This window comes from Procambarus clarkii, unplaced genomic scaffold (genome assembly GCF_040958095.1).
Source record: "Procambarus clarkii isolate CNS0578487 unplaced genomic scaffold, FALCON_Pclarkii_2.0 HiC_scaffold_219, whole genome shotgun sequence".
NCBI classification, from domain to species: Eukaryota; Metazoa; Arthropoda; class Malacostraca; order Decapoda; family Cambaridae; genus Procambarus; species Procambarus clarkii.
Genome location: NW_027189252.1, coordinates 38,015 through 62,624, shown reverse-complemented (window position 1 = coordinate 62,624; position 24,610 = coordinate 38,015). Strand labels below are relative to the sequence as shown.

The following is a 24,610-nucleotide window of genomic DNA, read 5'->3' as shown; positions in this document are numbered from 1 at the left end:
AGATAGGCATTCATTGAGCAAGGTGTGTAAGTTTCATGCAAATCCCTTGATAACAAACGAGAAAAAAATATTGGCCAAAAAAAAAAGAAAAAAAAAAAATTTAAATATAAATATATTGCACATACATATTACAATTATTACAAGAGTTTGTGCTTCTACAGCACATAGTAGACATTTTAGTTGACACATGTGTTCCCTGAGATTATTTGAGAATGTTGAACATTCGTTGCATAATACGTTGTGTATTTTTTTTCTCCTTTTCTGTTTAGGGTGTGATGGTGAAACTTGGACCAGTTGCAGCCCTTTCTATAACCATTTCATAAAAAAATTATAAGCAAATTGAACAACTTTTAATTTATAACGATTTAGAATGATATGCCCCCTTAACCGACAGATAAATTTACGTGACATCTCACGTCCTAATTTCATTTAAGTGGAGGACTTAAAAGTCCAAAAGAAAACGTGAATAATGAGTTATTTAGTGACTGCTTTATGTGTTGTGGTGGTGATCTGGGTGCTCAAGAAATTTTGGCCCGACTTAAGACATAGGTTAGTTTACCTTGACAAGGATGTGATGTTCTTGATCTCGTTCTGAATATAAATTTGGGTGAAGATGAAACCACATAATTGTGCCAATACATGAGATACAAAGCAGCTGTTTCGGGCCCAGAAGTCCTGCCGGAGGTGTTAGTCTAACAGGGTTATTCTAACCAAGGATTAAGTGCAGGTACATGTGGGTAATGAGGCTAGGAATGCTCGACCCACCCTGCTTGTTTGTGTCAATGTCTGAGCTAATGTCTACCTCCCTCCCTCCCTTTCCCCTCTCTATCTATATCTCAATTTCGCGTTCTCTCTCTCTCTCTCCCCACCACCTTCCAGACTCTTTGTTTCTCCTCTCCTCTCTTGAGTTCTTCTCTCCTTACTTCCCATCTTTCTGTGTGTGCCTCCTCCTCCCGGCAGCAGTACCGCCACCCACCACTTCTGGTCGTCCGCAGGTACTTCGCATCGTTCATGAACTACTTCACCCAGCACTCGCACGCAAAGGTGGAAGAAATGAAGAAGGACGTGTTCTCTAAGCTGAGCACGGTGGTGTCCCACGACCCAGAGCTCAGGAAGCATAATGCTATCAAGATCCTCGAAATTGGCGTCGGTACAGGTGAGCACAAACACCCGGCCTCTATTGACGGCTGCAAGTCTATTTTTATCTTATTTTTGTACCCTTTTAGATACAAAAGATACAATCGAAACCAAAAGATACAATTTAAGATACAATCGAAGCCTTCTGGTAAGCCTAGTTTTTTTTTTTTTGCTGATTTGTTTTCAGGCATAATTGTGAGGCTGATTTTGGTTGGTGAAGCTTCCTCGACGATTGCATGTGATGGTGCAATGAAGCTCGGGCCTTTCCCCCGGGGGATATGACGTTGATGGAACAATGAATCAACGGAAGTTCACCTTCTGTTTTTTTCCCGTTGGGAATTAACATTGGTGACTGTTTGGGGAATTTATATTTTCTGACGTTGGGAAGGTCTTGGAAACACGTTGATTATTGCCACACTCATCCCCTTCATTGTTGCCACACTCATCCCCTTCATTATTGCCATACTCAGTATCATCACTTTCATTCTTGCCTACACTAATCATTATCACCATTGTTGTTGCTACACCCATTGTCATCACCTGTGTTGTCACTCACTTATCATCACCTTCATTGTTGCCACATTCCCTGCCAACACCTTCATTGTTGCATTGTTGCCACATTTATACCTGGAAAGAGTCTGGCGGTTCTACTTCCCAAGCCCGGTCCTGTCCTGCTCGGCCCGGGGCCAAGCTTGACAGGTCAGAGCTTGGTCCAACAGGCTGTTCCTTGGAGACACATATTCATTATCACCTGGCACTTCTTGTCCAGTTTATTCTTGAAGACTTCCCACTTTTGTTCCGGTAATACTTCTTGTATTTGCTGGGAGGATATATTGAACAACCGTGGACCTCTGATGTTCTTAGTGATCTGTTTGTGCCTATGGCACTCCTGCTCTTCACTGGCTCTATTCTGCATTTCTGCAGTGTGGCAAACTCACCTCCCACAGCAAGGCTGTACAAACTCACCTCCCACAGCCAGACTGTACAAACTCACCTCCCACAGCCAGACTGTACAAACTCACCTCCCACAGCCAGACTGTACAAACTCACCTCCCACAGCAAGGCTGTACAAACTCACCTCCCACAGCCAGACTGTACAAACTCACCTCCCACAGCCAGACTGTACAAACTCACCTCCCACAGCCAGACTGTACAAGCTCACCTCCCACAGCCAGACTGTATAACCTCACCTCCCACAGCCAGACTGTATAACCTCACCTCCCACAGCCAGACTGTATAACCTCACCTCCCACAGCCAGACTGTATAACCTCACCTCCCACAGCCAGACTGTATAACCTCACCTCCCACAGCCAGACTGTATAACCTCACCTCCCACAGCCAGACTGTATAACCTCACCTCCCACAGCCAGACTGTACAAGCTCACCTCCCACAGCCAGACTGTATAACCTCACCTCCCACAGCCAGACTGTATAGCCTCACCTCCCACAGCCAGACTGTATAACCTCACCTCCCACAGCCAGACTGTATAACCTCACCTCCCACAGCCAGACTGTATAACCTCACCTCCCACAGCCAGACTGTATAACCTCACCTCCCACAGCCAGACTGTACAAGCTCACCTCCAACAGCAAGGCTGTATAAGCTCACCTCCCACAGCCAGACTGTACAAGCTCACCTCCCACAGCCAGACTGTATAACCTCACCTCCCACAGCCAGACTGTACAAGCTCACCTCCCACAGCCAGACTGTACAAGCTCACCTCCCACAGCCAGACTGTACAAGCTCACCTCCCACAGCAAGGCTGTATAACCTCACCTCCCACAGCCAGACTGTACAAGCTCACCTCCCACAGCCAGACTGTACAAGCTCACCTCCCACAGCCAGACTGTACAAGCTCACCTCCCACAGCAAGGCTGTATAACCTCACCTCCCACAGCAAGGCTGTATAACCTCACCTCCCACAGCCAGACTGTACAAGCTCACCTCCCACAGCAAGGCTGTACAAGCTCACCCCCTACATCCTCCCTCCCCAAATTGTGCTACATAATCTGACCATCCCAAAGTCAGACTGCACTGCTATACCCATAAAATAATTGAGAATATGTAGTGGAACTTCTGATGGTCCCATTTTCCTTGTACAGTTATAGTTATTATATTGAAAGGTACAGTATTTTAGAAGCTATGCCTGAGGAACTGGTCATGCCCTTAAATTAAAAGTGTGACAATTACCAGCACCTGAGAAAAACTGTTGATTTCCATAAAATAGTAATAAGAATGTGAAGTACAAAGGTTGTCCTGTTCATAAGGCACATGTGGCAGATTTACACAATTTTGTTGAAGTAGCTGTGCCTTCCAGGCTTGCTAAACCCTTACACTGCTTCATTCACTACAGGTTCTGCAATTTCCTCCTCTGCTCAGATTTCTACATGTGATTGATCATTAAGGATTGTCAATATTTTTCTTATATATACCTGGATGTACAACTTAAATGACTTAGCAGTTTAAGGGTTAATCGGGCTCAGTCTCATGGTTCATTCAGCACAGCAAAAGAAGTTGGTATTCTTTCTAAGATCAGATATTATGTACCCCGCCCTGCCCTGGTGACTCTCTATTACTCCCTCATCTATCCATATCTCAACTATGGTATTTGTGCTTGGGGTTCTACTACCCAAAATCATTTACGTCCTCTAATTACTCAACACAAAGCTGCTATTATGACAATATCCAACTCTGGCCCCAGACATCACTCGGTACCCCTGCTCAAATCTCTGAATATGTTAGATATTAAGTCACTGCACATTCTCTCATGTGTATTATACATATATAAAACACTGAACTGTAATGCCAAGCCTGACCTCAAAAGCTTCATTGAAGGTTGTAACAGAACCCATGAGCATCACACCAGAAACAAATACAGTTTTTATATTCCAAGAGTACGACTTAATCAAACTAGAAATGCTCTACAAATTAAGGGACCCAGAATGTGGAATGACCTTCCCAACCATGTTAAAGACTGTACCTCTCTCAACCAGTTTAAGATAAAAACGAAGCACTACCTAATAAATTCCCTGTAACCTACTTTACCCATCTATTGTCAACCCATGTATGTTTTTTTAAACAACGCTGTTTGTCGACCAAATTGTATTTGTGCTGCTTTTTCAGCCATGTTCCCCCCTTTTTTATCTTTATTTTTATTTGTTCTCAACACATTTTATTCTTTATACTTAATTAGTATTAAGTTTTAGTCATTAATGTTTTTCCTGCCCCGAAACGCTTTGCGTAATAGTGGCTTTAGGCATTGTATGTACTAGCTCTATCTATAAATCTTTCAATTTTTAAAAATCTCTTGTATGTATGTACCTTACCTGAATAAACATTTATTTATTTAAGTGGGCTGATTAGCACTATCTTACCTCTCTAAACAGCACCAAATATTTTTAAATTTTAATGAAACAGCCTAGTTGGTCAAGAGCCAATTGATCTGGAGTTTTATTCATGGGCAGAGTGAAACCTCTCTTTATACCTGTTGGTGGTGTTCACCTAGCAGTAAATTATGAGTTAGTTGACTATTCTAACTTGCTTTATGGGGAAGGCAAATCGCTTTCCTTACGGCACCACCTTAGGCCTACCAGGCTTCCTGTCCATGACAACAGAAACCCATATTGGGGGGATGTTGTCATCAACAAAGGTATAAAGGTTTTATATACTGTAAGTATATTAATAAATACAAATTTATTAAATTAAGATGTTTCACAGTGTTTTGAGATGTAAAGGATAAAGAAAATATATTTATCCAAAGAGTTATAACAGACCAGACAATGAGTGGGGTCATGCAATGCATAAACTACTGGCCAAACAATAATAGCTGGATTCAAATTAACCAGATACTCATATATAGCTTATAGAACTCTGGAATAAACCAAAGTAACTTATTATGAGTGGCAAAGCAATATTTATAAAGTTTGCATTCTTTTTTTCCAAATAAATGTACTATCATCCACTACCCTTTTATGGGGACCAAAAAATATTTTTCAGTAGCTCATTTGGCCTTCAATGCCATCTGTTGATGATAGAAGTAATATTTATAACCAAGCTGCTCTATACAGTATTGGGAACCATGTTGGTAAACACACAATTGCTTTTCACGCAATTAATGTCCTTTGAAGATGTGGCATAGTCTCTCAACCAAAGTGTTCGGTGTTAGTTTCAGAACCTCTCCTTGCATAAATATACCTTGTACGTATTTTTGTATTCTTATGTTTTATGTCAGTTTTATTTACGTTCACTATTACAGTGTTTTTAATTCAGAGTTCTGCATCACTAATTCCCATTCATTTACATTCAGAGTTCTGTATCACTAATTCCCATTCATTTACATTCAGAGTTCTGTATCACTAATTCACATTCACTTACATTCATAGTTCTGTATCACTAATTTACATTACATTCATTACAATTTCTTTACATTTCAACAATTTGCTAATTTATTAAATGTTTCTGCTTATCGATACTGTATTGTAAACATTCATAGCTAATGTGATTTGTAATTGCCAGGGACGAACTTTGCTTACTATCCTGAGGGGGCTCGTCTGACTGTGGTGGACCCCAACCCACACTTCAAGGCCTACTATGACAACAACAGGAAAAAGTTCCCCAACATACACTCTGAAGAAATCATTGTCTCCACTGGTAAATCTAGTCTTGTATAATGCTTTGTGTGCATTGAATTTACTTGCACTAAAAAAAAAAGTGTTTCCGTCTCTGTTAAATTTTTCTTTGTGCTATACATTTTCAAACCTCACGAGTCCTTAAACTAATATGCTCTGACTCTGCTACAAAAATGCCAGGTTATATACTATGTGAAACGTATACATGATAACGTGTTTTTATATATATATATTTTTATATATTTTTAGCTTTTTATATTTAACATGTTGAAGGATTTAAACAAAGGTGCTGCATGCTGTCTATAGTTGGAGTTTATTGATGTTTTAATTACTGATGTGTTCAGTACTCTAATTCTATATGAGGTAGTCTTTGAGTGCAAAATTCGCAGATACTGTAGGCAAGGCATGGATAAACACTCGCCAGTACAGTAATATAGTGTTATTGGAGCCGAGCCAGGTGCATATAACTAGGTTTCTGTGTTTGTTTGCTATTGGACTGATATATGCTATATTAGTCTGGGGCATTAATCACATGGAGTTCTTGCCTACCGGGAACCATGAGCCAAAACCTGGCTTCCTCAGAGAGAGGCGCAGGGAGCAACAGCCTATGAAAACTCCACTCTTTGAGAGTATATTCACGTCTGCCATCGACGGGGGTAAGGCACCCAATAAGGTAAGCATCCCAAAACAAACCCCAACTGGTAGAATATTGCATCCCAAAGCCGAACAGAGCCAAAGAACTCTCCCGAAGAAAAACAATGCAACAAGCAAAACGTCATCAAACCGACACGGTGCTCATTCACCCCCTCCCCATCGAGGGGGGAGGTCACAGGGGGTTAGTTTGCCCAGTAATAGATGGGGGATCAACCGGCTTTTGCAGAACCAGTGCCTGGACTTCTCATGGGGACACACCCCCCCCCCCTGCGGGTCCTGGTAAACCCCTTGGGGGCTCAGTGTTAATATGGATATGTCTTCAGAGTCCCCTCTCGCTGTGTGTGAGAATGAAGGTTGTTCGTTGCCCTTGTCTCAGGGTGACGATCATCTGTTTTGCCTCTGTCATGCTGTTTGTTGAGTCAGTGACACCTTCGACTCGGAGTTGTGCGAGACTTGTTCCCCATTCGTTCTCCACTTTACCCATTCTTCCTCAGAAATTCTTAGGGGTGAAGCGGGGTTGTCACGTTGCATGGTAGGTTTTTGTTGTTGCAATGCACTAGGTTGGTCGCCCGCTTGAATACACTGGGGCTGCCCAGTTTTGGTTTTAGGGACCCATACTTGGGGGCATTAGTTGTTTTGACCTTGGTTCTTCTTTTTGTTGATAGTAGGTGCAGTTTGCATGAAGGGTTTGTCCTCGCGATTACTGCACCAGTACAGATGTTAAGAGACACACGTATGTTGAAAATGGTAAGTTTCAAAAGTGCTGGTCGCGATGAGCTGTAGATAGAGGAGCAGCGACAAAAACAGAGGTGGACATTAGAGCTGGGAGACTTGCCACTCCTTAGGGCAGTATGTTTTTATCTTGAGATAACGTGTTTGTGATAGCGTGATAACGCGTGATACACAAGCATGAAACACAAGCGTGATAACGCTTGTGTTTATGACGTCTACGTATATTTTTCCTGGAACTCCCGTGCCAGAAAGTGTAAGCAGTATGCTTCTCAAATCAGCATGTCATCGGGTACCTGGCCACTAGGCGGCGCCCATGGCCGAGGCATATATATCTGGCACCCCATAAATAAACTTACTCTGCCGCTGCACCCAGATAGTGGAAGAGCACCATGGGATCGGAAGCACCCGGGAATCCTGAGAAAGTCCCAACACCTGACCCTCACAGATCATGTCTTTGGCAGCTGTGACAAGGCTCCCCCCAGATCTAGGCAACAAAGGAGGAGGAACCATAGGGGACGTAGGCGCAGCATTGTCCCCGCCACCGAGCACAGGAGCCGAGGCCCCCGGTACACATCCTTCCTCAGCACCGTGATGAGGTCTCGATCATCAGGGGCAACCCCCCCCCCCACCCATTGCGGGGATCCAACAGCAGGAGGCACAGGAAGCAACTCAGAGCCCCGTCACCTACGGCGGGGGACGCCGGAGCACCATACTCCTCCACCTCCTCCCAAGGCACACCATGAAGGGGAGACACTCCAAGCCCGTCTCGATCGCTTCAAGACAAGCTGCCGGTCGTCCGAGCAATCACTCCCATCAACACTCCCATCTTCCTGCACCACAACAGAACCCTTTGGCGAGCACGCTTTTAAAGCACAACCCCTGAGAACCGCAGCTTCCACAACCAGGGGCTCCGGACCACATACCATAGGAGACAGCTCCTCGCGGACAGCCAGAGTGACAGGAGACACCGTATCCAGGGATGTAGCAGGCAGGGGCGGCTGAGGCAGGATGGGTGGTGGCAGCTGTAGCAGGAACAACCGAGGCGGGGAAGCCGGCGGAGGGGGCGGGGCCTCACCAACCCCCACGTCAACACCCACATCTACATCCAGGCGAGCCGCGGGATCCGACACCAGGGCAGCAGACGGCAGGGAATCAACACACATCCCAGCATGTGGAGACGGACCCGGGGCGGACAACGGGGGGAAAATCCTCCTCTCGGAAGAGGTTAACGGGTGACCCAGCACGCCTCACACCCCGCAGCCTGGTGGCCCAGGAGGCCACACCTGAAATACGTCCGGGGCTGGCCCACATGAAACACACGTAGAGGGAAACCCAGCAGCATGATGGAGGACGGTATATGATCCCCGAGGCGCATGGCGAGAGTGCGGGTCCCACATGGTCCTACATGGGGACGGCGTTCATCCACACATGAAGAACTCGCCCAAAACAGGCAAAGTACCGACAGAGAAGGTCCTCAGGGAACTCGAAGGGCGTCCCATGCACCACCACATACGTCGTCGTACTACAAAGATCGTAGAAAGTCACTGATCCACCATTGTCAGGAAGAGAGAAAGTTCACCCATCTTACGAGATCACGGTAAACCACCGAGGAGCTGAACTTCACAATCGTCCGCCTCCCAGCAAGCGGCTGCACACCACACACACGGCCTCCACAGGAACACGTAACATGTCCAGAATCACCATTCCCATCGCCTGGTAGGAAGCGTTGCTGGAAAATTCCAGGCCAATAGAGTCCTGGCAAACGACAGGGGGCATAGGCACCCCCATACTGCAGGCCAACACAGCCTGGGGGCCCCTCAGCAAAGCACGTCACTCAAGCCCCTTCAGCAGCCACACCAGGGCCCGCACTCCATGACGGGTAGGCAACTGACCTTGGTTCAGTTCGCGCCCTCAAGTCCTTTCCCAGTGAGTGTGGTTCGCACTGTTCCTCCCCTTCCCCCCACAACCCTGCTGCCGGCTCCAAATGTCTAAGGGTTTTGGAGTTAGGGCAGGGTTTACTTGGGAATGAGACTTGGCCTCCAGAGGCTGCCCCATTCGATGCGGAGACAAAGGCCTTTGAGCCTGATCCACCCGCCGAGGCTTCTGGGTCTTCCTAGCAGACCCCCATTCTTTGATGCCTTTCCCTTGGACTCTGCTTTTTCTTCAAGGGTGGAGGATGACTTTGCCCAGAGCCCTGGGTTTAAGGCCTCCGGGGCTAGGAGGTAGTCGGCTTGGGCTGTTCAATCCTGCCTGGGCCTTAGTGCCCTCGGGGGCAGGGTTTGCTGTTGCAGGGTTCGGGGTTTTCATATCCCCTTTCCCAGTACGAGTTTGATTTGAGTTCGGCTCTCCTCTGGGTTTGTTTCCAGGTTCCTTTGGGTTCTACGACTTCGTCTCTTGGTGCGTACCTCCTGCGAGACCTCCTTAATGTTACCAGGGCATAAGCACCAGAAAGCTATCAAAGGGCCTCCATGGAAAATCTATATCTGATGATGTCATGCAAATTTTACAACAGATTTTAATGTATAACCAGTCTTTGTGGTTGGGTGATATACCTGTGGGAAAATTTTACCCACCATATCTAATAATCATCTAAGAAATGTATAATTTCTATATCATATCTAAATCATATCAAATCATATCTAAATCGTATCAAAATCATTATATAGCTTGATCCTGGATGACAATGGCACCATGAACACGTACGCAACAGGGGCCCTTTTGATGCCTACGTGACTTTGTACATGATCTCTCAAGGATCCAGAAGCTTCTAGAAGGACTTCTTAATTAAAAAACTATTGGAACATTGATTCAACATCCGGTAGGATTAAAAATCGAATCCTTAATAAGATTCAGTGGTACTTTCAAATACTACTTATAATCTTTAAATCTTATATCTTATTATATTATAATCACATCTTATCTTAATCATAAGTCTAGACTGTAAAAATAATCAATCAATATTGATAGAAGGCTACCGTGCTCAGAGAGCATGGTAGGGCGATGGGGGGAGTGAAGCGCCCACCAACAAGCCCAGGGGCACTCCGCGTTTGTTTACAAATGAGTGAACAAGTGACTGATCCTTAGCGAACATTACCAGCTCAAGGACACCTTATCTAACATTTTTATCGCCAGTGAATACTCTCTAGAACTGGGGGAGTACCTGGACAATATCTACAAGGAAAATCCTAGAACATTCATAAAATAGAGTGTATAGTGGAGATCAGTGACACGGTTTCCTCCACCTTCATTCATAAACTTTTATCTCGAATCATTCTTCTGCAACTGCAGGATAATCACGTAGCAACGCTACCAGATCATCATACAGCAACGCTGTAGCAAAATATCGTGCCTAAACTCGACAAGAGAGTTAATCAGTCTGGCAAACTTGTCAGACAGGCACCCCGACTGGCAGAGAAGTATATTGAAGGTTATTTGGTGTATGATTGGCCAATTGTATGCTTGTGTAGCTTTAATATCCTATAAATCTGTCTGTTGGTTAAAAAGCGAGGCTAAGCCTCACATATCGGTACGTTTATTAAAATTGTAGTGTAGCTTTGAATCTTATCCAAGCACTGAACCTCATGAGTGTCCATTGTGTCAGAAAGGTATTCAGCCTCAATAAGTAAGAACCTCACAAGTGTCCATATTGTTGGAAAAGATTCAGTCAAGCTAACTGTATAAATTGAATATGTCTGCATATATATTTGAATATAAATTAAGTTATCAATTGTTTGCTTAGTTAATTTTTAAGTTATCATATAAGTTCATTTAATTGAATATAATTTCTAGTACTTGATAGTATTAAGACTACATTTAAGGTCATTTATTATACTTTTACAATTTAATTTGTTGTTTATAGTATAAGTACATATTGGCTGTTAAGTTATGGTACTAGGTTAGACTATGTATGTTTAAATCTCTGATTTAAACAGAGCCAGTGTTCAGTCATACAACTGAATTTATCAAATCTTATCCTTGTATAAAATACAAGCTGATGTGAGATCCCTGTCTACAGGTGGATTGGAACTTCTATCAACTAAGTCATTCACCCCACCTGTCCCTTACAGCCCACAGTCTGTCATTAGGAAAAGAGGATCTAGGATTTACAACCCTAGCTAGAGATTTTAGTTGAATTAATTTGCAGACAGTAAATTTTTAATTTAGTTCAGTACAAGTCCCTGGTAGTCTCCTCTTATATCAATCCCAGCAGGTTTTTCCCACATTAATGGTCCTTCGAACCGGATAATAATGGTCTTTTGTACCTAGATATTTATGATCATTCGTTTACCGAATATTTCAATACCAAATACATAAGAAACTTCTTGATTTTGCATTGGAATAATTCTTACATATTCTGGCCTAACCTAGCTATCAGCCAATATTTATCATAGCTATATATCTAAGTAAACAAATAGTTTGCAGTGGCTTAAGCCACCATATCCATTAACTAGTAAGCATTCATAACAAACTGATACTGTTTTGTGTTAAGAAACAACAGTACTTAAGTATATCAGTGTCAAAGACACTGCACTGCATCTTAATCATAAAATACCATTACCTACCTCATTGTGGTAACATTACATGCATATTTAAATGTATTATCTAGCATTATCTCTAATCTACTGATTTTCAGAGCTGCTCATTACATAATATTCTTTAAAAAAGTGTTACTGTATCATCACTGTAAGAGCATTCTTTACAATCTAACCATAATCAACTATATCATACCCTATATTACAGGTAAAACCAGTAGACATTCTACTGTATTTTATCTAACTATTATGGTAACAGATTTTGTAATAACTTTGCAAAAATAGTGCCATTTACTATTTTTAAAAAATTATTACAGGATTTACCAACTTGGTGCATTCGTGCATTCGGGTCACAAATCAAATTATTACAGTACTTTTGATAATGAACACCTGCTACAACCAGATTCCAGGGAGGAAATGAAGGACGATCTTTGGAATCATTACCTAAGTAGACAGGAAAGCTCATTTATCAAAATACATTAACATCATACATATTTATCAGAAAAAAGAGAAAAATCTCGGAATCTCCAAAACTCGGAAAAGGTCAAAATGACTAACAGTATTCCACCAGCAGCTGAAACAGAAAAGAAAAGGACACAAAGTGTCTAAAAAAATCACTTGAATCTACAGCCTACAGACCATTTAAATCAGGTGATAGACAAATGTCATCATCACTTGGCTACAATAGTCTACAATTGGGGATTAAGACCAATCTTAATCTCACATCACAATCTGAAAGGCTAACAACACATTGACAATGTCAATACAAATATTATCATCCATCTAAGATAACTATCTTAATCCAAGAATATAGTCTTGATTACCTAATCTCATGCTTTCACTGGAGTGAAAGCAGCCTCAGAAAATCTGAAGTTAATCAAGCATCTCAAAGAGACTTACTTAATAGAAAAGGCAAAGCCGAGAAAAAAAAAGAAAAAGCAAAATGCTTCATCACATCATGAATAATGTAGATACACATTATTACAGATACAATTCATCCTTTAAGGAAATCCTTGGAGGAGTACAAGTGTTACATGCTTGTATAACCTACTTCCATGTAATTGCTTACCTACAAGTGTTACATACTTGTAACAACATCTTATCACAAAGCCAAATCTTTGATGGACTTCGAGCTTACGTACAAAGATTACGAAGCCGAGGAAAACTTAGATCTCAAGAAAAAATCCCCAAAGGTGAATCCACGGACAAAAGCAAAAATGTCCAAAATGGCAGTCAAAAATCAAGGCAACAAAACTCTTCTGCAAAGTGGAAACAGAATAATGTTGGCTCTTATGCTATATCTCCCACAGTTAACAGAACTGTAGGAAACCAAGCTCCTAAGACAGATAAGACAAAAGGAGCTACAAGTGCCCCAAAATGTTTATTCTGTCAAGAAGCACATACCATTTATCAATGCACAGTTTATGTAGGCCGTGCCAGTCGAATCGATCGACTGAAATCTCTGAACAGGTGCATCCGTTGTCTACGGAAGCACGATACTAGTGAGTGTATCACTCAATTGCAGAACTGCCAATATTGTCATAAAAGTGTACATCACACAGCACTCTGTGGTGATATTAACACTCAATCCAGATCACAGACTTCCAATAATCAACCTGCATCTCAGGCAAAGCCCAAAGATGATAATACCACAACAGCCGTACAATTCTGTACAGTAATGAGCAATGTCAACGACTTGGATACAGAAATTGTTACAGCAGCCATATTGCCTACTGCACAGCTAGAACTATGCAATCAAGGAATTTGTATTCCAACTAGAGGCTTTTTTGATCAAGGGTCACAGAAAACCTTTATCAGTAAAAAGATGGCAGAAGATTTACAACTTAAATCTTCAAAGCAAGTATCTACATCCATATCAGGGTTTTTTACTAATTCTGGTCGTAGAACCTTTCCAGTAGTAAAACTCAATGTCTGTCTAGGTACATCCCAAAGGACAGTAGAAGCCATAGTAGTTGATAAAATTCCTACTGAAATGGAAGTGACTGGTCTGACAGCAACTATTAAATTCCTAAAAGAAAAAGGAATACAATTAGCAGATCCTCTGCTTGATTCTGACTACATAGGAGATATCGGAATCCTGATTGGAGCTGACTACTATCATCGATTCATCCTGGGATCAGAAGAATCTATGGGTATGAATATACTCAAATCAGCAGGAGGCATATTGATGACAGGACCTATACTAGATCTTGAACCTTCAACTCCTGAAAAATCACATCATACAGAAACTGTAATAGTGGCATGACTAGGCAAAGAACAGTCACCACTTAAAATCCCCCACATGATTGATGATGGATTGGAATCTGTACCTCAATTGTGGGAACTTGATGCCATAGGAATAATTCCTGAACAACCAAGTCCTGATGATGTCTGTGCATATAATCAATACTTAGAAACTGTACAGTACTATGATGGACAGTACTGGGTAAGGCTACCATGGAAAATCAACCATAAAACCTTACCTACCAATTATCACATGGCTTATAGTCAATTTAAATCGCAACTAGCAAAGCTAAGAAAAAGGCCTGAGCATTTAAAACTCTATCATGAGATTATTGCTCAACAATTAAAGAATAAATTCATCGAAGTCGTGAAACATGACAATACGCAAACAGGCCATTTTTTACCTCACATGGCTGTAATGAGAGAATCAAAAACAACTCCTTTACGGATAGTTTTTAATTGTAGCTCTAAATCTGGACCCCAAGGAACCAGTCTAAATGATTGTTTGCAAACAGGTCCAAGTCTAACTCAGAAATTGTATGACATACTGGTGAAGTTTAGACTTAACAAATATGCGTATTCAGCAGATATAAGTAAGGCCTTTCTAAGAGTTGGCTTGCAGGAAGAAGATAGAGACTTCACTAAGTTTCTATGGGTAGAGAACCCAGAAGATGTCAATAGTCCAGTAGTGACTTTCAGATTCTCTTCAGTTCTTTTCGGCGCGACAAGCAGTCCATTTCTATTGCAAGCAACTCTAGATACTCATCTGAAGAAATCATCAAGTCCCTGTAAGACTGAAATCAGTCAAAATCTATATGTAGATAATTTTCAAGGGACAGTTAACAGTACTACTGAACTGTTACAATTATATCAAGAGGCCAACAAGGAGCTACAAGGTGCCAACATGCCACTACAATCTTGGGCCTCTAATAATGCAACATTGAACAATCAAATAGCAAGAGATTACCCTGAATATCACGTACCAGAATCACAAAAGGTGTTAGGTATGGATTGGGATTTAATCTCGGACACAATATCGATCAAATCTGTGCCAGTAAATTACAACATCACTACAAAAAGGGATTTGCTTTCACAAGTTAGCAAAGTATTCGACCCACTTGGTCTACTAAATCCTTTGACTATCAAGTGGCGTTTATTGGTGCAACAAGCATGGAAAGCTAAGGTTGGTTGGGATGATCCACTACCAATCCAGTTACAAAAAGCTTGGATGGAAGTGGCTCAAGAACAAACTTTAGTTGAAAAGATAATCTTTCCGAGACACATAGTCGAGGAAAATGAAGAAGTATCACTACATGTATTCGCAGACTCGTCAGCCAAAGCTTTTGGAGCTTGTGCCTATTTAGTGACTTCTAATCAATCATATCTTATCACCTCTAAGGCCAGAGTCGCTCCATTAAAAAAGAGGACTTTGCCTCAGATGGAACTAACAGCAATGCTAACTGGAACACGCTTAGCAGTACATATCAAACAAGTCTTGTCTACCATGAACATCAAAGATGTCATCATATGGTCTGACAATGAAGCTGTCTTACAATGGGTACGAAACGACAACTGTCCAACTCCATATGTAAAAAATCGCGTCTCGGAAATTAAAGAAATTTCCGCAGGCTTTCAATTGTTGCATGTACCAACAAAGGATAATCCAGCTGATCTCTTATCAAGAGGTATGACATTTAAACAGTTTGCAAAGGCAGATATTTGGTTTCATGGGCCTCGATGGTTAGTGAATGGTAGTTGGCCTGAACAAAAGCCACACGTCATTACGACACAAACCGTAACTACCACCAGGCAGCAAGCTCAAATATCAGTCTTGGATTGTACTCGTTACTCCTCGCTCATCAAATTAATCAATGTAACACAGAACGTGTTTCATTATCTCAGGAAAAAAGGTATAAAATACACTTTTCCTGATGCACTTATCTATTGGGTAAGACAAGCCCAGAGAGAAACTTATGGGAATAACTATGAAAATCTTCCACATAAGTTAAAACACAATCTCGGTCTGTGGATAGACCAAGAAAATCACAACATTCTGCGTTGTGGAGGGAGACTTAAACACGCAGATATCAATCTAGATACCGTGCATCCATGGCTTTTACCAAAAAATCATTGGATCACAAGGTTGATTGTGTTGCATACACATCAACAAATCATCAAACATGGAGGAGTGTTAGACACACTCACACAAATCAGACAGCAGTACTGGATTCCTCAGGGAAGACAGTCAGTCAAATCAATCTTGAAGAATTGCATGATATGCCGAAGGTACGATGCAAGAACTTGCTCTTATCCAGGGCCACCACCCCTACCAAAGGAACGAGTGGTCCATCTACAACCTTTCGAAACGACAGGAGTAGATTATACAGGAGCAATATATCTAACAGGGACTGCAGATAAGCAACCTATCAAGGCATACATCTGTCTGTTCACCTGTGCTACCACCAGGGCAGTACATCTAGAGGTAACACCCGATATGACTGCTCAATCATTTATTCAAGCTTTCCGCAGATTCGCAGCACGCCGATCATGCCCTAAGCTGATGATTTCAGATAACGGAGCAAACTTGGTAGCTGGAGAAGCATGTCTACGGGAAATCTGTTCCCATCCTGCAGTTACTTCCACACTGGAACAGCGTCATTGCAGATGGAAATTTATCCCTCCGAGAGCCCCATGGCACGGAGGATTTTATGAACGGTTAATAGGAACTGTAAAAAGATCCTTGAGAAAATCTCTACACCGTCAGAAAATCAATCTTCAAGAGCTCCAGACAGTAATCACGGAAATAGAATCAAGGGTGAATAACCGGCCGTTGACTTACTTGTCTGAGGATCCTACTCAACATGATCCATTAAGTCCTGCCCACCTAATGTATGGAAGACTTCTGACTCCAGTACCATCTCTAGTGGATGATGAGATCAGAGATCCCTCGTATGTGGGTCAGAGCGAGTTGGTTCAGGGGTATAAGCATCTGTCCAGCATAATCCAAAAATGGAATGATGTTTGGACAAAAGAATATCTTACATCTCTACGAGAACATCACTATGGGGCCAATGTCCCACATAATATAGCTAATCTCCAATCTGGCGATATTGTCTTGGTAGACAGTGATGGCCCTAGGGCTGACTGGCCATTAGGTAAAGTTGTCTCAGTCCATCCAGATAGTCAGGGGATTTTGAGAATAGTCAAAATCCTGTCTAAAGGAACAACTTCCCTGAAGACATTGGACAAACTCATCCATATGGAATCAGTGAGCCAGCTGCAGTTAGATCCTGAGAGACCTCAAGACACTCTAACTCCACAAGACCCACAGACTCCTAACAGACACAATCGTCCACAACGGACAGCAGCACAAAAGTGCAAGCAAAATTTGCACTTGTATTATCAATCCAATGGAGAGTAAATAAATACATATGGTTACTATTGTCCTAAGTATTGGACTCTGTGCCAGTTCTCTCCCTCTGGAAGATGTGGGAAAATTTTACCCACCATATCTAATAATCATCTAAGAAATGTATAATTTCTATATCATATCTAAATCATATCAAATCATATCTAAATCGTATCAAAATCATTATATAGCTTGATCCTGGATGACAATGGCACCATGAACACGTACGCAACAGGGGCCCTTTTGATGCCTACGTGACTTTGTACATGATCTCTCAAGGATCCAGAAGCTTCTAGAAGGACTTCTTAATTAAAAAACTATTGGAACATTGATTCAACATCCGGTAGGATTAAAAATCGAATCCTTAATAAGATTCAGTGGTACTTTCAAATACTACTTATAATCTTTAAATCTTATATCTTATTATATTATAATCACATCTTATCTTAATCATAAGTCTAGACTGTAAAAATAATCAATCAATATTGATAGAAGGCTACCGTGCTCAGAGAGCATGGTAGGGCGATGGGGGGAGTGAAGCGCCCACCAACAAGCCCAGGGGCACTCCGCGTTTGTTTACAAATGAGTGAACAAGTGACTGATCCTTAACGAACATTACCAGCTCAAGGACACCTTATCTAACATTTTTATCGCCAGTGAATACTCTCTAGAACTGGGGGAGTACCTGGACAATATCTACAAGGAAAATCCTAGAACATTCATAAAATAGAGTGTATAGTGGAGATCAGTGACACGGTTTCCTCCACCTTCATTCATAAACTTTTATCTCGAATCATTCTTCTGCAACTGCAGGATAATCACGTAGCAACGCTACCAGATCATCATACAGCAACGCTGTAGCAAAATATCGTGCCTAAACTCGACAAGAGAGTTAATCAGTCTGGCAAACTTGTCAGACAGGCACCCCGACTGGCAGAGAAGTATATTGAAGGTTATTTGGTGTATGATTGGCCAATTGTATGCTTGTGTAGCTTTAATATCCTATAAATCTGTCTGTTGGTTAAAAAGCGAGGCTAAGCCTCACATATCGGTACGTTTATTAAAATTGTAGTGTAGCTTTGAATCTTATCCAAGCACTGAACCTCATGAGTGTCCATTGTGTCAGAAAGGTATTCAGCCTCAATAAGTAAGAACCTCACAAGTGTCCATATTGTTGGAAAAGATTCAGTCAAGCTAACTGTATAAATTGAATATGTCTGCATATATATTTGAATATAAATTAAGTTATCAATTGTTTGCTTAGTTAATTTTTAAGTTATCATATAAGTTCATTTAATTGAATATAATTTCTAGTACTTGATAGTATTAAGACTACATTTAAGGTCATTTATTATACTTTTACAATTTAATTTGTTGTTTATAGTATAAGTACATATTGGCTGTTAAGTTATGGTACTAGGTTAGACTATGTATGTTTAAATCTCTGATTTAAACAGAGCCAGTGTTCAGTCATACAACTGAATTTATCAAATCTTATCCTTGTATAAAATACAAGCTGATGTGAGATCCCTGTCTACAGGTGGATTGGAACTTCTATCAACTAAGTCATTCACCCCACCTGTCCCTTACAGCCCACAGTCTGTCATTAGGAAAAGAGGATCTAGGATTTACAACCCTAGCTAGAGATTTTAGTTGAATTAATTTGCAGACAGTAAATTTTTAATTTAGTTCAGTACAAGTCCCTGGTAGTCTCCTCTTATATCAATCCCAGCAGGTTTTTCCCACAATACCACATTGGAAGAGTTCTAATGAAACATTGAAGATTTTAATCACTTTAAAATTTCCACAGCGGAGAACATGGACATGGTTGCAGACAACAGCATTGACGTGGTGGTTAGCACATTTGTTCTCTGCTCAGTTGAGAACATCAAGAAGGTCATACAGCAGATCCTCCGTGTACTAGCTCCAGTGAGTAAAATGTCTTCAATAGTTATCTTAATCTATATTAAATTATAAATACCTATCCAGATAATGTACTGCATTATTTCATGGTGTCAGGGACAGGAAGCCTGTACTTACACTTATCAAGGTCCCCATGGGTCAACCATTGATCTTTGCCAGGGCGCAATGCACAATAATTGCCTAACTCCTGGTACCTATTTACTGCTAGGTGAACAGAGGCTTCACTTGATGAGAAATGTATATCATTTCTACCCCGCTCGTGTATGGAACCTAGGATTCTAGATTAGGAGTCGAGTATGTACACCATTGTTCTGTTGGACCCATAGCGTCTATTTGACGCTAGGAAGTTTTCAACTTCTAGGAAGTCAACTTCCCTACTTAAGAAAGTTGACAGGGTGGACAAAGACAAACTATATAACCTGAGTGGAGTACGAACAAGGGGACACATGTGGAAACTTAGTACCCAAATGACCCACAGAGGCATTAGAAAGATTTTATTTAATGTCAGAGTAGTTAACAGATGGAATGCATTAGACAGTGATGTGGTGGTGGCAGACTCCATATACAGTTTTAAATGTAGATATGATAACAGCCCAATAGGCTCCAGAATCTGTTCACCGGTTGATTGACAGTTGAGAGGCAGGACCAAAGAGCCAAAGCTCAGCCCCCGTAAGCATAGTTAGGTGAATACAAATAGGTGAGTATTTCCTAAAGTACTTAAGGTCTTGTGGTTATATATAGACACACTGTCAAGTTGCAAATGTAGCCGGTGAAGGCAACATTCTATGCAAGGCGGTGGTCACACCTGTTGGGTTGACGAGAAGACAGTCAACCATTAGGAGTCTTCACATCACTCCTAACAGGGGACACATGTACAGCAGAAGTAGGTGACAGCACGGTAGAATAACAGCAGGTATGGGTACATAGCATTAGTACAGCTATGTCATCACACATCTTGAAGTTTCATCAAAAGTCGGCAGGCAACAGTTGTACACAGACTTGGTTGACAGAGGTATGCTGTTTTGCTGTTTAAAATTTAGCTACTCGGAACAAAAATTTCCATGTAGCACGGGCTATGGTGAGCCCGTAAGATTGACAGAGGTACCACCACAGCTCTGGCAACCAGTGGCAGTGGCCAAGAAGACCCTCCAGCCGCTGTCGGTGGAGGGATAGTCAGGTGAGGCTATCCTGCAATCTACACCAAGCTGGGATTGCAGTGTCATCTGGATACATAGCCAGGTACATCAACTGAGATTTAGCAGGTGTGGAACATCTCATGGTAGGTGTAAGGCACTTCTCAACACAATGTATGTGGGGACGGCATTGACTGGTGTGGGCAGAAAGCTTCAACAGCTGTGGTCAGACAGCAGAAAATGTGTAGAAAGAGCAACAGTTGTGGACATCAGTTATAGCATGGAAATAGCCGATTTGGACGACAGCAGACAGCAGAGATACAACAGTGGACAACAACTTTTCAGCTGTGGGCAGAGAGCTCTAACAGGAGTGAGCAGACAGCAGCTTAACAGGTATGGACACTGCTTTAACAGGCGTGGGTAGATCGTCGGTTGAGGAACAGGTATGTGCAGATAGCTCCAAATGATATTGTCTGACAGCTTCAACAGGTAATTACCTAAGTGTAGTTACAGGATAAAACCTACACTCGTGGTGCCCCGTCTTCCCAGCACTCTTTGTCATATAATGCTTTGAAACTACTGACATTTTTGGCCTCCATCACCTTTTCACCAAACTTGTTCCAACCGTCTACCACTCTGTTTGCGAAAGTGAATTTTCTTATATTTCTTCGGCAGCTTTGTTTAGTTAGTTTAAATCTGAGACCTCTTGCTCTTGAAGTTCCAGGTCTCAGGAATTCTTCCCTATCAATTTTATCGATTCCTGTTATTATTTTGTACGTGGGGATCATAAACGAAATATCCATGTAGCATGGGCTCACTATAGCCAGTGCTACGTGGATATTTCGTTCTGAGAAGCTAAATCTAAAACAACAACAACAAGGCATGGGGCATGCCACTGCCATGAGTGCTGTACTGTTTCAGGTGAATGTTAGATTTAATATATATATATACGAGTCTTCGCTGCAGTAGTCTTATCTTAGGGTGCAGTTGAATGCAATTGCTCCGAAATATTGCAATATTTATTTTATAATTTGTAATACAGTATTTGCAAATATCATACAGAGATTGTATAATATCGAAATAATGTAATCTTTAATTTTATCTTGGTTAATCAAGAAAGAATGTTAAGAAGAAAATCTAATTTCAAAGTATTATATTGTTTAAAGACTAATGTACGGGGTATTATAAAATATAAATTGTAATGAAAGTGTGAAGATCAATATGCTGAAAATAGCTAACTGGCCTTGAGATACCTCCTGCAAAATAATTGTAATATTGTATCTACTTCCAGGGAGGAAAGTATTACTTCTGCGAACACATCAAGGAATTTGATACAGAACGACATTCCACTAGACAGAAAATTCAGGTTTTTCTGTCATCAACGGGGATATGGCCTTTCATCTTTGATGGTTGTTACTTAACAAGAGACATGCTAGAAGCCATCCAACAAGCAGGTTTCTCCAAAGTGCAGGCCCTACGCTTCCACAGCCCGATTGACAACTTTGTCTTCCAGCTGGTTAAGCCAAGCCTCAAGGGTGTGGCAGAGAAATAATAAATGAATGAGGTAGACAAAAAAAAATAATTACGAGTGGAAAGAAATAGAGAAGAACAAGGGGGAAAGTATCTGATATACAGCAAACCAGAGTTGCACAAAATGTTTCTAATAATAAAATTTCATAATTTAGGTAATCTCTAAACAGTTTGTTGGCATCTTTTATCTACAGCCCTACCCGAACAAATCGCCAACTACTTGACAGAGCCGGGTCCTTTGTGTAAAGTCTACAGGAAAGTGAACTGACTTTATCATCCAAACAAATCATTGTCGGAAAATCCGACACCACATAATAATATCATACAGACAGATAATAATTGCTGCTGTATTGTATAACAAGTTACCCGTAGAAAACGTAACTTGTAGTGGAATTACCGTCTATAGAAAACGGAATATCATTACCACATACTATTATAAACCACCACCTATTATGGTGGGAATTATTCTTAAATACATTAGTCTTTGGACTTTACCATCATAAAAACATCTCATATAAATTAACTTAATTATCAATATTAAAGTAGAGTAAATGTGACCCTTCTATCACTTTCTGTCATCTGGACAATGTAAGCCAGGCGTCAGGGGTGAGGGAGGGGCAGCCATTGTTTATACTGAGACCAGAGGCGCAGGGAGCAATTCGGCTCCTGTTAATTTTACTTGGACGAAGTGTTATGGAAACCAAAGGTGTACCATTATCACACGCTGTCAACAAATTCAAGTTAAGTGTTCTACCGAAACCCATTTATCTATCATTAATGTCATTGGGTAGGGTGATCCGGTTAGAGCACGAGATCGCCTCATACTAAAGGTAATTAAGCCAGGTCTTCATTGTTCCATGTACAGTGTTTTCTCTGATATACCTGTCATATACTAGGATTCTGGCTTCACAGCTAGCGCTCTTTTGACAGGTCAAGACGAGGAAGCATGCTTTGTGCATCAGTTACCAGGGTGATGGAAGCTACCTCAAAGAGGGAAAATGTGGTGTCTACATCCTGGTTATACCTGGTGGACTAAGGCCTGCTGTACAAATAAGATAAGGAACCTCTTCAATGTATGTAGTCTAATACTGTAGTTTGATTGGCTGCATATATATAAATTTAATAAACCCCCCTAATGTGTAGAGGATCGATTTGTGAGATTATGAGATTATTGCAGAAATACAGTCCACTTATCATTATACAAATTGCTATCAAAGTATATAAATTAACGTAAATATAAATTCATATAAATTAAATAAATATAAATCTCACAGGTCGGTACCCACATTATTTGGTCATCTTCGAACCGGATGACGGATTATTTGATCCTTTGAACCCACATTTGGTCATCTTAGTACCGGATGAACCAGTTAACCAGTGGATTCATTAAATATACTAGTGCAGTGTGATTTAAACAAAGGCCAGCAGTCAAAGACGGCGGCGTTGCCTCGAACGAGTTCACGAGCTCCGCTCAGTTCAGATCAGCCTAGTCAGCGGTTTCATGCACACCCACAGATATTTGGTGGCATGTTATTCTGTGAAATGTCAGCGCTAATATTGAAACCAGCCAAATTAGTGGCTGTGTCGCGAGATTGTTCACGGATTTCGTGGTGTTAAATCTCGCGAGAGATTATCTACGAATTTTGTGGAGTTTATTTCGCGAGGTCACTAATAATATTTAATACTTCTAGATAATATTAGAAGTTTCATAGAGGCTAATTAAGAGGCTATTATCAATAATTGTGTATATTATTTCTCCAAAATAGAGAATTATTTAATATATATTGCACTAGTGATCACAGTATAATATTTAATAATTGCCAACCCACAACAGGGTAGGATATTAACATTGACTAGTTGAACTATTATCGTTCATCCTAGTCCCATTATTACCATATTCAGTTGTACTATGTTGAACAACCTAACATCATTAATGAATGGTGCAGACCCTATTTTGGGTGTAATTTTTATCAACTCGAGTTGAGTTGTATATATAATAATTTACTTATGATCATTACACCTTTGAGTGATTAATTAGTGTCTCTACCATCCTAGGGTGATATAGAAGAGCTAACCTAAAGGTACTTCCAGTGACACTGGTTTATCACTCAAATCATTAGTGTGTATGATTGTATATATATATAATGTGTATTAATTTTAAGTGCTAACCTCTAGTAGAGGTAGGATTATTGCCTAGGGAGTGCAGAATTTTACCCTAGGCTACCATCAGTGCTTGTTCAGTATTATGAGCAGCCCAAGTACAAGCCCCACAAGGCTTCACCAACTAGCCAGTATGGATAATGCTGGGAGAATGAAAAGAACCCTTACAGGTCTTAAAGGCCACTTAACAAGACAGATCAAGAAATGTGAAGATTTGTCACAACAATCTCAAGTTGATTATGCTGACCTGGAAAGCTATTATCAAGCAGCTGCAGGTAAATTTGAGCAAATCAAATGCCAAATAGCAACATATGTGGCTGAACTTGCCAACACCAATTTATCAGAAACAGAAATAGACGACATTATGGTCGATCTTGCGAATTATGAAGATCACACTCAGGCCACGTTACAGCCTTATGTCAAATTAATTGCCCAGAACAAGGCAACAACAACAACAATAGTTGCATCTAATACGAATCAAGCAGAAGCTCGACTCCCTCCAATTAATTTACCCACTTTCTCAGGA

At 41.1% G+C, this 24,610-nt stretch overlaps 1 protein-coding gene across 1 annotated transcript; it reads left to right on the top strand.

The window, feature by feature from the left end:
* Nucleotides 1-389: 389 nt before the first annotated feature.
* LOC138361174 (thiol S-methyltransferase TMT1B-like) lies at nucleotides 390-22,226 on the top strand. The gene is made up of 5 exons (XM_069320612.1): nucleotides 390-549; nucleotides 996-1,156; nucleotides 5,655-5,789; nucleotides 19,149-19,267; nucleotides 21,686-22,226. Exons 1-5 carry the CDS (start codon nucleotides 470-472, stop codon nucleotides 21,944-21,946), a joined length of 756 nt encoding a protein of 251 aa, XP_069176713.1. The 5' UTR covers nucleotides 390-469; the 3' UTR covers nucleotides 21,947-22,226.
* The last annotated feature ends 2,384 nt before the right edge of the window (nucleotides 22,227-24,610 follow it).

What these genes read in the sequence shown, in the direction of transcription:
- LOC138361174 (XM_069320612.1), top strand. Translation starts at nt 470, where the DNA reads ATGAGTTATTTAGTGACTGCTTTATGTGTTGTGGTGGTGATCTGGGTG. An exon ending in TGGCCCGACTTAAGACATAG is followed by an intron (nt 550 to 995) that starts GTTAGTTTACCT and finishes GGTCGTCCGCAG; the next exon opens with GTACTTCGCATCGTTCATGA. An exon ending in TCCTCCGTGTACTAGCTCCA is followed by an intron (nt 19,268 to 21,685) that starts GTGAGTAAAATG and finishes ATCTACTTCCAG; the next exon opens with GGAGGAAAGTATTACTTCTG.